Consider the following 15210-nt stretch of genomic DNA (forward strand, 5'->3'; position numbering starts at 1 on the left):
GTGTGTCAGTTTGCCCATCTGTAAAATGGGGAGAGTAGAGTGCCCAATTCTGGCAGAGGGCCTGGCCCATGGAAGGTCAGCAATGGAAGACTGCAAAGATCAGCCTCCACTTCCTTAACACACTGTCTCAGCTAGTGCTGTATAGCAAGGTGTGGGGCTAGGATCATCCCCCTGGGTCTGGAGGTCCCGATCCTAGATCCACATCTTGGAAATCTTTTCTGAATTTCTCATTTTAACATGAATCCAAATCTTTTGCCAACACTGTCTCCTTCTTGCAGAACTCCTTTCCTCCTCCTGAATTTTAGCTCAAGGTCTCTCAGAAGTTTTCTGATTTTTCTACAACTATGGCTTTTACCCTCCCATACTGCCTGTTTGAGCAACATCGTGGGCCCAGGACTAAGGTCTATATGTAAATTAAAACTTGGCTTCCTGTAAAATTTGATGCATAAATATATTTTGCTATAACGACAAAGAAAGCAGGCTTCAAGTTTGGCGATAAATTGTTGGAGTAAAAATTAAAAGTTCAGACATTACAGAAGCCCTTGGACTCAACTGTATGATGCATGATAGAGAAAAATTATTTTTGGTCTCGTCTCCATCATCGCTCCCAGGGATCTGTGTGGTTGCTTTCACCCTACCCTGTTACCTGCCTCCCACCCAACTCCCACCCTTACCCCCCGTCTATCCTCTCTACAGCCACCAGAGGGCACCTGTCAGCGCCTGAGTCAGGTCCCATTCCTCCTCTGTCCGCAGCCTGCCATGGCTCCCATCTCCTCCAGGTAAAAGCCCAAGTCCTCCTGAGGCCCACAAGGCCATGCAAGCTTAGCCCCTTCCCCTTCCTCCTCTCTTCTCTACCCTCTCTCCCCCTTCCTCATTCTGTTCTAGCCACACTGTCCTCCTCACTGTTCCTCCAACACGCCAGACAAGTCCTGCCTCGAGGTCTTTACATGAGCTTGGTGGGAAGTTTCTTTCCCTAGATGGCCACACAGCTTGTTCCCTCCCCTCCTTCGGGTGGGTCTCTGCTCAGCGTCACTTCCTCAGTGAAGCCCTCCCTAACTTCCATGTTTGAAATAGCAAACAATAAACCACCCCCTTACTCCCTAATTCCTGTTTGGCTACTTCTTTTCTTCCTTAGAATTTTTTAACACTGACATATTATATGCTCATTTGTTTATCAGGAACATCAGCTCCTTGAGGTCAGGGGTTGTCTGTCTTATTCACTACTGTAACTGCAGGGCCTGGTGGGCAGGAGGACTCAATCCACTTTTGGGAAATGAATGAATGAAAGAAATCTGATTAAACAGGATATTCCCCTCTATGCTGGCTAGTATTTATGCTCCTAGTAGCTGCATGTCTGCTAAGATATTCTCCTAGCACAGGGGTTATAAGCATAGATCCTGAAGCAAGACTGTCCACTTTTTAATGGGGCTGTTTTTTGTTGTTGTTGTTGATTTAAGTTCCTTATAGATTCTGGATATTAGTCCTTTTTTTCTAAAACAGAGTCTTGCTCTGTCATCCAGGCTGGAGTGCAGTGAACACTATCTCGGCACACTGCAATGTCCACCTTCCAGGTTTAAGCGATTCTCCTGTCTCAGCCTCCCAAGCAGCTGGGATTACAGGCACCCACCACCACGCCTGGCTCATTTTTGTATTTTTAGTAGAGATGGGGCTTCACTATGTTGGGCAGGCTGGTCTCAAACTCCTGACTTCAAGTGATCCACCCGCCTCAGCCTCCCAAAGTGATTACAGGCGTGAGTCACAGCACCTGGCCGATATTAGTCCTTTATTGGACGCATAGTTGCAAATATTTTCTCCTTTTCTGTAGGTCGTCTTTACTCTGTTAATTGTTTCTTTTGCTGTGCAGAAGCTCTTGAGTTTAAGTCCCAATTGTCCACGTCTGTTTTTCTTGCATTTGCTTTTGTGGTCTTAGTCATAAATTCTTTGCCTAGGCCAATGTCCAGAAGAATTTTTCCTAGGTTTTCTTCTAGTTTCTTCATTTTTCTGCACATGGCTAGCCAGTTTTCCCAGCACCATTTATTGAATAGGATGTCCTTCTCCATTGTTTATTTTTATTTTTATTTATTTATTTATTTATTTTGAGATGGAGTCTCACTCTGTCTCCCAGGCTGGACTGCAGTGGCCGGATCTCAGCTCACTGCAAGCTCCGCCTCCCGGGTTTACACCATTCTCCTGCCTCAGCCTCCCGAGTAGCTGGGACTACAGGCGCCCGCCACCTCGCCCGGCTAGTTTTTTTGTATTTTAGTAGAGACGGGGTTTCACCGTGTTAGCCAGGATGGTCTCGATCTCCTGACCTCGTGATCTGCCCGTCTCGGCCTCCCAAAGTGCTGGGATTACAGGCTTGAGCCACCGCACCCGGCCAGATAAACACATTTTAACCCCTCAGTAAAACCCCACCAGGAAAATTTTGTCACTAACCCTTTTACAGATGAGAAAACTGAGCCTCAGACAGAGGAAATTACTTGGTCAGGATCACAGAGCAAGGGAAGCTCTGAACTGAGATCTGAACCAGGAGTGTCTAAACCATTGTACCTCACAGACTACACACACCAAGCCCCTTCTCTCAACAAAAGTGTGCTAGGTTCCTTGAACCCTGGACTATGCATGACAAGGTTTATGGGAGCCTTCATCCTGAGCCCAGGGAAAGAAATGGAACTAGCCTTGAGGGATGCCTTGAGGGATATTTTGGGCTGACTGCTGTATGTCCTTTATTGTAGTTAACCTTTCCTTCTATTTCCTCATTCATTTGACAAAAATTCATTGAGCATCTAGTATGTACTGGGGAATATTCCAGCAACAGGGGATACAGCAGCGAACAAGAGAGACTCAATCTGGACCTTGGGAACAGATAAGAAATTAACAAATGAAAACATTCAGCTTGCGTGACATGGTGCGTAGAGGCTTAGGCAGTCAATGGCACTTTCACCTTAGATGGTGTGGGATGGCCCTTCTAAGGAGGTGACATTTGAGCTGAGACTTAATGTTCAAGAAGTAGCCAGCCATGGGGGTGGGGGGTGGTGAGGGAAAAGGCTGAAGAAAGAGCATTCCAGGCAGAGGGAATAGCCAGTGCAAAGGCCCTGAGGCTGGACCATGCCTGATACATTGGAGGAACAGCGAGGAGGTCCGGGTGGCTGGATTAACGAAGTAACTATTCACCAGATATTTATGACACTAGTGAGAACTATAGGTGACAAAATTATAGGTACACTAAAACTTTACATCCACATATGCATCGGAGAAAGAAAAATGCTAATAATGCTAATTGCTGGGTTGTTTATATGATGGGATTATGGAGAGCCTTTTTGTTTGTTTGACCATGTTGGTTCCATAGTTCTATATTGGACCTGAGAAGCCTCTGTCCCCACTTTAAAGATGAGGCAATCACGGCCACAAGGGATTTTAAGTAAATAGCCCAAATGTCTAGCAAACAGTGGAGTCAGGGTTTGACTCTGGGACACCTGTTGAATCCTTCAGTTTTCTGAGTTCTGTCATTGGACCCAAGAGGGTCTGCAACCTCCCTACTCCTAAAGCTGCCTGCTATATTTTGCAACCCCCGTAACTTCAGGCAAGTTAGTTAAGGGCTCTGGGCTTCTGTTTTCACATAATTCTCCCCGGTTAAAAAAACTGTTAGACCTGGGGCTTCACCCAAAAAATCTGTTGAATGATTAACAGCCATCTACTCACCTGGGCAGCCCAAGAGGATGAAGTGGGGGATCCAGGTCCTTACTCGATCTTACCTTGAGAGCATCTGCTTGAGCAAAGTGAGCGCCCCAATCTTCATGAGTACCCAGATGTCCATCATCTGTGCTGCAATGTGGCTGAGTGGGAGGGAGCTGACCACCTTCTCATGCTTTTCTGTCAGTTTAAAGTCCTTTGCCACTGCTCCTGCCATCCACGTGATCTGTAACATAAGGGACAATCCAAGATGCCTTATACTGACTTATGAAAAAGCAACACACACACGCACTCAGTCAGATTGCGGCACAGATGGTGGACATCTGGGTACCCGTAAAGATCGGGGCACTCATATACTTTAGGCTTAAGCAGATGCTGTCAAGGTAAGATCGAGTAAGGACCTGGGGCCCCCACTTCATCCTCTTGGGCAGCTCAGATGAGTAGATGGTTGTGAATCATTTGACAGATTTTTGGGGGGAAGCTCCAAAAATTTCGGGAGAATTATAGTTACTGACCCCCAGGTGTTACAATGATTCAATGACTTGGTGTTTGTAAAGTATGCAAACAGTGTCTTCGTCATAGTAGGTGCTTTGTAAGTGTTTACTTAATTAATGTGTTTAGCTAAATATATTTAAAAGGGCCCTCCAGGCTGGGCATGGTCACTCACACCTATAATCCTAGCACTTTGGGAGGCTGAGGCGGGAGGTCGCTGGAGGCCAGGAGTTTGAGGTCAAGCTGGAAAACATAGTGAGTTCCCCTCTCTACAAAAAAAAAAGTTAAAAAAAAAAATTACCTGGATGTGGTGGTGTGTGCCTGCAGTCCCAGCTACTCAAGAGGCTGAGATGGGATGATCCCTTGAACCCAGGAGTTTGGGGCTGCATTGAGCTGTGATCACACCACTGCACTCCAGTCTGGGTGACAGAGTGAGGCCCTGTCTGAAAAATAAATAAATAAAAATTTAAAAATAAAATGGCCCTTCTATGAGGGCGAGGCACCTTGGATTGTCCCTTATGTTACAGATCACGTGGATGGCAGGAGCAGTGGCAAAGGACTTTAAACTGACAGAAAAGCATGAGACGGTGGTCAGCTACCTCCCACTCAGCCACATTGCAGCACAGATGATGGACATCTGGGTACCCATAAAGATTGGGGCGCTCACATACTTTGCTCAAGCAGATGCTCTCAAGGTAAGATCGAGTAAGGACCTGGGGCTCCCACTTCCTCCTCTTGGGCAGCCCAGGTGAGTAGATAGTTGTTAATCATTCAACAGATTTTTTGGGTTAGGCCCCAGGTCTAACGGTTTTTCCTCTGCCCTCATCTTAATGCTCTATTTAGAAGCATTAAAAACAAGACCAGGCACAGTGGCTCATGCCTGTATTCCCAGCACTCCGGGAGGCCGAGGCAGGCAGATTGCTTGAGCTCAGGAGTTGAGACCAGCCTGAGCAAGATGGCGAAACCCCATCTCTACAAAAACCAATAATAATAACAGTAAATTTTTCTTAAAAAAAAAAACACCTGACCAAATAAAACAACTTTTTTTTTTTTTTTTTTAAACCAACTGGCTACATTCTCCTAGTTTTTATCTTTATCCAAGTCAGGGCATCTATGTATGGTTATGTAGATTGAACACTGAACAACCCAAGACAAAGATGTACTTGGTATTGAAAGTAAAATATGTGTATGTGTGTGTGTGTGTTTTTATAAGTCGGTATTCCAAAATCTAAAAAGCTCCAAAAAAAACAGGAGCTTTTGGCAGCAAAGTCGGATCTGAATTCATATGATGTTGTTTGTGGTCTTCATTTTATTCCACTTGCTGGGATTATGCATGTATTTGAGTGTAGAACTTTTATACCACCTTTTCTTGACTTTAAGTATTATCTTTGCCTTTCTACTGTGGTGAGGATTTCGCTCCCTTCCTCTCCCGTCTCATTTCTCCTTCCCCATTCTCTCAATATAAATTATTCTTAGTTAACTGAGCCAAGTAGTTTATCATATGATAACATTTCCTGTTTGGTACAACTTTTTGTTTTTCCCAGAATTAATAGTTGCCTTTCTTTTCCAATTTGGTGAAGTTTTTGCATATATGTCCAGTTGCTCCATCTGATCTGTCACATGCTTATCAATATTCTCCAAATGTTCAAATATTCATTGCATTATTATTATTATTATTATTTGAGATGGAATCTTGCTCTGTTGCTTGGGCTGGAGTGCAGTGCCATGATCTTGGCTCACTGCAACCTCTGCCTTCCAGGTTCAAGCAATTCTCATGCCTCAGCCTCCCAATTAGCTGGAACCGCAGGCCTGTGCCACCATGCCTGGATAATTTTTGTATTTTTAGTAGAGATGGGGTTTCACAATTTTGGCCAGACTGATCTCGAACTCCTGACCGCAGGTGAGCCTTGGCCTCCCAAAGTGCTGGGATTACAGGCATGAGCCACTGCACCCAGCTTCATTGCATTATTCTTTTCCTCCATCCTTCTGCACTTAGCTGGACTGTTGTTTTAGGTTGTCCTAGGCTGGGTATCCTAGAAGCAAAATCTGAGTTGGAGATCTTTGTGATTTATCAATGGGGAGCTCTCAGGTGAAAACCAAAAGGAAGTGAGGAGAGAAGGATAGGCTGGGAGAAAAAACAAGAAAGGACATACATTCAGCTGGATTGTAACTTCAGACTGATCCCATAGGAAGCTCTGAGGCATGAATGACACCAGAGTTGTTCCACTTTGAGGCAAGGAGGCTGTGCTTTTGTATCCCCAACTCAGATAGTCATTGGCTGTGGGCTTAGGCACCCACGTGGGATAGGGAGCATAACTTCCCAGTTATTTCTAAGGGCTGTTTTCTGGAAAAGAGAGAACTGTGGGCCACTAGAGATGTGATAGGACATCAACAGCATCTTCCACAAGCTGCCATACAGGGATACCCCTTCTCCCCACTCCTGGGTTGCATCCCCTATTTTCTAGGGTCTTTGCCTTTTTTTGGATTATTCCTGATTTAGCTGGAAATCATTCACTGGTAGGTTTTGCAAAGTAGTTATATGAGAGAACACTTTGATTTCTTTTTAAAATATTGTTTTCATTTTTTTTAGAGACAAGGTCGTGCTCTGCCACCCAGCCTGGAATGCAGTGGCATGATCATAGCTTACTGCAGCCTTAAATTCCTGGGCTCAAGGGATCCTCCCATCTCAGCCTCCCCTGTCGCCAGGACTACAGGCATATGCCACCATACCTGACTAATTTGTTTTACAGTGATTTCCTACATGTCTGGACTTTGCAAACAGAGCCAGAAAAGAACTCTGACATTTTCCCCAAGCTACATTCTCTGAATTAGTTTCCTGTTAATGCCACAACAAATGAACAGAAACTTAGTGACTTAAAACAACATTTATTTATTTAGAGACAGAGTCTCGTTTTGTCGCACAGGCTGGAGTGCGGTGGCAGTGGCATGATCTCAGCTCACTGCAACCTCCGACTACGAGTTAAGCGATTCTCGTGCCTTAGCCTCCCAAGCTGGGATTACAGGCATGCACCACCATGCCCAGCTAATTTTTGTATTTTTAATAGAGACGGGATTTCACCATGTTGGCAAGGCTGGTCTTGAACTCCTGACCTGAAGTGACCCACCTGCCTCAGCCTCCCAAAGTGCTGGGATTACAGGCGTGATCAAGTGTGCCTGGCCCATTTATTATCTTATAGTTCTGGTGGTCAGAAGTCTGAAAATGGGTCTCACTGGGCTAAAATCAATACGTCATCAGGGCTGCATTCACTCTAGAGGTTCTTGGGGAAGAATCCATTTCCTTGCCTTTTCCAGCTTCTAGGGCCACCTGTGTTCCTTATCTCAGGGCCCCTTCCTCCATCTTCACAGCCAGCAGGGCAACCTCTTCCCCTCTCTGACTCTGACTCTCCTGCCTCCCTCTTGTAAGGACCCTGTGATGACACTGGGCCACCCAGATCATCCAGGATGATCTCCCATCTCAAGATTCTTAACTTAATCCCATCTACAAAGTCCTTTTTACCATGAAAGATTATACATTCACAGGTCCCAGGGGTTAGAACGTGGACATCTTTAGGGGGGCCATTATTTTGCCTCCCACGCTCTCCATCAAGCAGGCTAAATCTTAGGGCCTTTGTACATGCTTCTAGAAGGTTCTTGCTCTTGTTCTTTGCAGGGCTGACTCTTCTTTGTCACTTAGCTCTCTGCTAAATATTTCCTTGGGCCCTCTCGATCCCTCTCACATGCCCCATGCTCAGTGCCTGAGATGTGTTAGGTCTTCAATACATATTTCCTTTCTTGGCTGAATACATAATACATACACATTTACCTACAGGACCTGAGAAGTTCCCATTTTCCCACATCCTTACCAACTCCTAATATTGTCAGAATGTTTAAAACTTGTCAATCTGAATAGAAACAAAAGTGTCTTAATATTTTCAGAAATTTCCAGACTGTTTTCTAAAGTAAGTGCACCAGAAGTGTGCAAAGGTTAGTTTCTCTACATCTTCACTAACGCATATTATTATTATTTTTATTATTATTGCCGTTCTAATTTGTTTATTATTTTATCATTTTTATTATTTTATTATTTTGCCTTTTTTATTATTGCCATTTTAATTTGCATTTCCTTGATGATTAATGATAGTGAGCATCTCTTCATGTGTTTATTGACCTTTTACATATCTTCTTTGGAAAAAGAAATCTGTTCAAATAGTTTGCCCATTTACAAATTTGGTTGCTCTTTCTGTGCTAGCATGACTAGCAAAAAGAAAAGTAAAAGCCGGGCACAGTGGCTCATGCCTGTAATCCCAGCACTTTGGAAGGCCAAGGCAGGCAGATTGCTTCAGGTCAAGAGTTCAAGACCAGCCTGGCCAACATGATGAAATTCTGTCTCCTCTATTAAAAAAATAAAATAAAATAAAATAAATAAATAAATTAGCCAGGTTTGGTGGCGTCATTTGTAATCCCAGCTACTCAAGAGGCTGAGACAGGAGAATAGCTTGAACCTGGGAGGCAAAGGCTGCAGTGAGCCGAGATGGTGCCACTGGACTCCAGCCTGGGTGACAAAGGGAGACTCTGTCCAAAAAAAAAAAAAAAAAAAGTAAAGAAAGAAAGGAAAGAAATAATGGAAGGAGACAGATAATAAACTAGTATACCAGTAAATTAGCAAGTTAATTTTAGACCATAATGTAAAAATGAAGCAAATGACACTGACTAGGTGATNAAAGAAAGAAAGGAAAGAAAAGGAAGGAAGGAAGGAAGGAAGGAAGGAAGGAAGGAAGGAAGGAAGGAAGGAAGGAAGGAAGGAAGGAAGGAAGGGAAATAAAGAAGAAAGAAAGAAAGAAAAAGAAAGAAAGAAAGAAAAGAGAAAGAGAGGAAGGAAAAGAAGAGAAGAGAAAAGAAAAGAAAGAAAATTTAAAATGAAAAAAAAAAAAAGAATTGGCTGCACATCTAATCTTTTCTTTTTTTGAGACAAAGTCTCGCTCTGTCGCCCAGGCTGGAGTGCAGTGGCACGATCTCAGCTCACTACAAGCTCCGCCTCCCAGGTTCACACCATTCTGTTGCCTCAGCCTCCCGAGTACCTGGGACTACAGGTGCCTCCCACCATGCCCAGCTAATTTTTTTGTATTTTTAGTAGAGATGGGGTTTCACCATGTTAGCCAGGATGGTCTTGATCTCCTGACCTTGTGATCCGCCCGCCTCGGCCTCCCAAAGTGCTGGGATTACAGGTGTGAGCCACTGCACCTGGCCTGCATATCTAATCTTATTGTTGAGTGTGAAGGGTTCTTTATATATTCTGGTTACAAATCCTTTACCAAGTTTGTGGTTTGCAAATACTTTCTCCCAGTTCTATGGCTTGTTGTTTCCTCAATAATCTTTTGAAGAGGAAAAAAGTTCAAGTTGGATGAAGTTTGATTTATCTATTTTCTTTTATGCTTTTGGTATCATATCTAGGAAATCTTTGCCTACTCTAAAGACACAGAGATTTTCTTCTACGTTTTCTTCCAAAAGGCTTTTAGTTTGAGCTCTTACATTTAGGGCTATAATACATTTTGAGGTAATTTTCATGTTTGGTGAGAAATAAGGCTCTAACCCTAAGTTTTGTGGAAGTGTTTGTTTGTTTTACTTCGTTTTGCATTTGAATAGTCTCCCCTCTCCACTAAATTGCCTTGGCATTTTGTTGAAAATCAATTGATCATAAATGTAAGGTTTTGTTTCTGGATCTTCTGTTTTGTTCCACTGATCTGCATTTCTGTCTTTATGCCAAAGCCACACTGACCTGATCACACTAGCTTGATAGCAGGATGGCTAACTTCTGGTTTGCCTGGGACTTCCCCAGTTTTAAAATAGAAAGTTTCACATTTCAGATACTCCTGCAGTTCTGCAGTAAACCAGGATGGTTGTTCATCCTACTTTAGAATAAATTTTAAAATCAGGTAGTAAGTCCTCCAATTTTGTCTTTCTTTTCCAGAATTGCTTTGACTATTCTAGGTCCTCTGCATTTCTATATAAATTTTAAAGTCGGCTTGTCAATTTGTATTTAAAAACAAAACAGGCCGGGCGCGGTGGCTCAAGCCTGTAATCCCAGCACTTTGGGAGGCCGAGACGGGTGGATCACGAGGTCAGGAGATCGAGACCATCCCGGCTAACACGGTGAAACCCCGTCTCTACTAAAAAATACAAAAAACTAGCCGGGCGATGTGGCGGACGCCTGTAGTCCCAGCTACTCGGGAGGCTGAGGCAGGAGAATGGCGTGAACCCGGCAGGCGGAGCTTGCAGTGAGCTGAGATCCGGCCACTGCACTCCAGCCTGGGCGACAGAGCGAGACTCCGTCTCAAAAAAAAAAAAAATAAAAAAATAAAAATAAAAAAAAAAAATAAAAACAAAACAAAACAAACAAACAAACAAAAACCTGCCTAGATTTTGATAGGGATTGCATTGAACCTATAGGTCTCTTTGGGGGAGAATCTTGCATCCTTTTTTAACAGTTGTACAACATTCCACTGCATGCTTGGACCACAGTTTCTTTAGCCAACCCCTTGTCATTGAACCTGTAAGCTGTTTCCATTCTGTTACAAAACAGTGTTGCAAAGAACATCTTGAATGTGTTTCTTTGTGTGCCTGAGTCTTTCCTTCAGCTGAATTCCTTCACCCACAGAAGTGAAGTTGACAGGTTGCATTTAAAATGTTAATAGTACTGTCATGTTACCTTCCAAAAATATCTTACCAGTTTATGCTTCGCATCAAATCCCTAGAGAGAGTGCAAAAATCTGATTGGCCAACCCAGCCAGTGGGTTGTCTCCTTTGGGCTGGGAGCCCTGCATAATCTGATCGGTGAAGGAATGTTCTCTTGGGCAGAGTTGGGTGGATCAGGAGAGATGGACATCCCTGGTGCACGGAAGGCCCTGCTGTGGCTAACCTAGTTTCGTTACATACAGGGCACCTTGGTAAATACTTTACGGAAGGTAAAACCCACTATCTTCATGGGAGTGCCCCAGATTTGGGAGAAGATACATGAGACAGTGAAGAAAAATAGTGCCAAGTCCACAGGCTTGAAGAAGAAGGTGTTCGTGTGGGCAAGAAACATTGGCTTCAAGGTCAACTCAAAGAAGATGTTGGGGTAGGTGCAGCATCCAGAGGGCTGGGAGGGTAGTTGGTGAGGAGGCTCAGCCTTCTCCACAGGGTCCCATCAGCCCCTTTCCACTTGATGGCATTCTTATTCACAGGAAATATAATACTCCCATGAGCTACCGCGTGGCTAAGACTCTCGTGTTCAGCAAAGTCAAGACGTCCCTTGGCTTGGATCACTGTCACTCTTTCATCAGTGGGGCTGTGCCTCTCAACCAAGAGACTGCCGAGTTCTTTCTAAGCTTGGACATACCTATAGGCGAGTTGTATGGGTTGAGTGAAAGCTCGGGACCCCACACAATATCCAACCAGAATAACTACAGGCTTCTAAGGTACCAGCCCCCGGGGCAGACCCCTGCTCCTCTCATAACATGGGGTCAAGAGGGGGAAGGTGGGTATATAGATGGGCCTCTGGGTTAAGAAGAATCCTGACGTGGTGTCTCCAGAATGATCCTCTTCTCCAGCCTCCAACTCCTAACTCTGCATGACCATGGGAAACCCTGGATGGTCAGAGAGCCCACAGACAAGGGGGATGGCTCTCTGAACATTCCATGGTCTCCCCATTTGTCATTTGTGAGTTCTGCCTCCAAGTTCACCGCCTGTGACCTCAGCACCTTTCATCCCCATGATCCCCCATCTCAAAACACCTCCATGGCCCATTCCTGGCTTTCTCCCAAGCTCAGCTTGCCCTAGGCTGCAAGGTTCAACCCAATGATAAGAAAACTTTAAGAATACCAAATTCAGGTCCAACTCCCCATCTGACAGCAGTCATAGTCATAGAATCTTCTGGTTGTGTCTCTCCCTGACTCCCTCCTTTTAGCATGGGTGAGGTTTGAAAAAAATCTTTTCATATATATGTTTATTTTTAAAAATTTATTTTAAAAATCTTTTTAGAGACAGGGTCTCACTTTGTTGCCTAGGCTGGAGTGCAATGGTACAATCATAGATCACTGTAACCTCAAACTTCTGGATTCAAGCATTCCTCCCGCCTCAGCCTCCCAACTAGCTGGGACTACAGGCATAAGCCTCCATGCTTGGCAATTTTGTAAAAATTTTTTGCTATGTTGCCCAGGCTGGCCTTGAACTCCTGGACTCAAGCAATCCTCAGTCTCCCAAAGCACTGGGATTACAGGCATGAACCACCATGCCCAGCCTTTTCATATACTTAAAAGTCATTTGTACTTCCTTTCCTATGAACTATCTGTCAATATTATCTGCCTGTTTTAAAAATTAGATTATTGGGCCCTTTATTATTGGTTTGTTGGCACTCTTTACATATTAGGAAAATCAGCCCTTTGTCTTTCATATGAGTTACAAATATTTTATTCCCTGGCTTGTCATTGGTATTCTGATTTTAGTTAAGATGTTTTTTACTCTGCAGAAATTTGTGGTCACAAATTTAGATGGTTGAACTTACCAATCTTTTCTTTTATGGCTTCTGGATTTTTCTACATACCTAAAAAAGTTTCAGTGGGGGAAATCATAAGGCAGTTCTTTGTAAATTTTAAATTTCTCAGGTCTGTTTCCATTTTTTCTTTTGCTAACCGGGGGAATACCTACATTTAACCCTGGGACCACTGGCCTTGCTAACAGTTAATCAAAGAGATCTCAGCAACACAAGGAGAAAATATTTCCTTTCCTGCATCTTAGAACTACCCTGGCCAATGCTATCTCTAGGGGGGGGAAAAAAAAAAAGTAAGAAGAAGAATCCAGATTTCAAATAGTGCTACTCTGTTTTATGAAAGTAACTTTTACCTCTAAAGAGATTGTAGTTGGTTGTCATACTTAAAATTAGCTGTCTGAATCACTGCAGAGAGGTCTACCTATCTGTTTTCTTAAAAATGAGGGGGTTTTTTTCCTATCCTTAAGCCAAAAGCATTTTTTTCTTTGCTGGCATATGTGGAGATTTAAAACAAAAAACAAAAACAAAAAACAGCCTGAAATGCTGTTGGATTTTCTTTCGTTTTTTGTTTTCGTTTGTTTTATGAGATAGAGTCTTGCTCTGTTGCCCAGGCTGGAGTACAGTGGCGTGATCACTACTCACTGCAGCCTTGACCTCCTGGGCTCAGGTGATTCTCCCACCTCAGCCTCCCAAGTAGCTGGGACCACAGGTATGCACCACCATGCCCAACTTTTATTTTTTTATTATTTTTGTAGAGACGGGTCTCTGTATGTTGCCCAGGTTGGTCTTGAACTCCTGGGCTCAAGCAATACTCCCTCCTCGGCTTTCCAAAGTGTTAGGATTACAGGCGTGAGCCACCGCACCCGGCCACCGCTGGGTTTCCCGGTTCACAAAGCCTTTGGGAATCTGACACGCTGGATTAAACACTGCAGCAAACACCTCCTTCTGTGCACTCGGGTGCATATCCAGCCTGCTGTAGTTGAGCAGAGTATTAGGTACCTAGGCTGAAGATACAGGCAGAGCTGGGTGGCTGATTTTGTCTCTATGAGCCTCAGTTTCTCTGCTTCTGTCCCCTGGCAGCTGTGGCAAGATCTTGACTGGGTGCAAGAATATGCTGTTCCAGCAGAACAAGGATGGTATTGGGGAGATCTGCCTCTGGGGTAGGCACATCTTCATGGGCTACCTGGAAAGTGAGACTGAAACTACAGAGGCCATCGATGATGAAGGCTGGCTACACTCTGGGGATCTGGGCCAGCTGGACAGTCTGGGATTCCTCTATGTCACTGGCCGCATCAAAGGTACCAGGGGCTGAGTTCTTTGGGAATCTCCTGCAAGCAGGCCCTCCCTGAACATTTAAGGGCCCAGCGTACCAGCACAAAGGCCACCCCCAGTTCCTCATCTTCCAAGAGGAGCTGTGCAGAAACACCTCAGTCTGTACAACCCATCTCTATCCTCCTGTCCAGCAAACGTTACCCCTTGGTCACTTGGTATCCCATGGTCCACCCTCAGGCGGATGGACCTGCAAAAGACAAGCCTTGAAGCCTGTTTCAAAATAGCACCAGCCCAGAGGAAAACTCAGTAAGAGAAGGATAAAGAAATTCCTTGTGACATCATTTTGGCACCTTGATCCAGCCATACCTGAAGCCAGAGACCTTTTGAACTTTTCAGTTATATTGAGCCAACAGTTTTACTAAAAAAAGTAAACTCAAACTCATTCAAGCTGGCTCAAATGGGTTTGAGTAAAAAAGTGCCATTTTCTTCCTCAGCATTTTCAGAGGACAATAATCTACAGAGTTGTAAGGATTAAAGAAAGTATAGAACAAGGATAAGCCAATTTTTCCTGAAGAGCGCCCTTTAGCAAACATTTTTGGGTTCATAAAACGTGTCTCTGTTGCAGCTTCTCAACTCGGTGATTTGTAGCATAAAAACAGCTGTTGACAACACACAAAGAATGGGTGTGGCCAGCTGCCAATATGAATGTCATAATTTTTATGTGTCAAAAATATTCTTCTTTTGACTTCCAACAACTTAAAAATGTAAAATTCATTTTTAGCTTTTGGTCATACAAAATTGAATAGTGGCCTGGATTTGGCCACTATGGGCCATAGTTTGCCAAAACCTGATGGAGAACACAGTGCTTTTTTACTCAAACCCATTTAAGATGGGTTTAAATAGGTTTGAGGGGGGGAAAAAAAAAAAAAGCAAAACTGTTGACTCAACATAACTGAAAAGGTCAGTTGGCCAAAAGGTTAGCTGGCTTCAGGCATGGCTGGATCTGGGTGCCAAAATGAGGTCATAAGAAATTTTAAAATTCTTTTCTTGAGTTTTCCTCTGTGCTGCTACTGTTTTACTTTTGAGAGAGGGTCTCACTCTGTTGGCCAGGCTGGAATACAGTCTCCAATTATGACTCACTGTGGCCTCAACTTCCCAGGCTCAGGTGATTCTCCCACCTCAGCCTCCTGAGTAACTAGGATTATAGGCGCATGCCACCACACCCC

The 15210-nt window shown here is 44.0% G+C and overlaps 1 protein-coding gene across 6 annotated transcripts in view; it reads left to right on the forward strand.

Moving 5' to 3' along the window:
- ACSBG2 (acyl-CoA synthetase bubblegum family member 2) overlaps positions 1 to 15210 on the forward strand; it is a 47197-nt gene that overhangs the window by 24721 nt on the left and 7266 nt on the right. For all 6 annotated transcript variants that reach the window (XM_025366943.1, XM_025366946.1, XM_025366947.1 and 3 more), the window contains 4 exons: positions 4713 to 4880; positions 11121 to 11302; positions 11409 to 11642; positions 13793 to 14010. In XM_025366943.1, the coding sequence (XP_025222728.1) occupies positions 4713 to 4880; positions 11121 to 11302; positions 11409 to 11642; positions 13793 to 14010 (802 nt within the window). The remainder of the gene's footprint in view (positions 1 to 4712; positions 4881 to 11120; positions 11303 to 11408; positions 11643 to 13792; positions 14011 to 15210) is intronic.

The sequence above is a fragment of the Theropithecus gelada genome, chromosome 19 (genome assembly GCF_003255815.1).
Source record: "Theropithecus gelada isolate Dixy chromosome 19, Tgel_1.0, whole genome shotgun sequence".
Classification (NCBI taxonomy): Eukaryota; Metazoa; Chordata; class Mammalia; order Primates; family Cercopithecidae; genus Theropithecus; species Theropithecus gelada.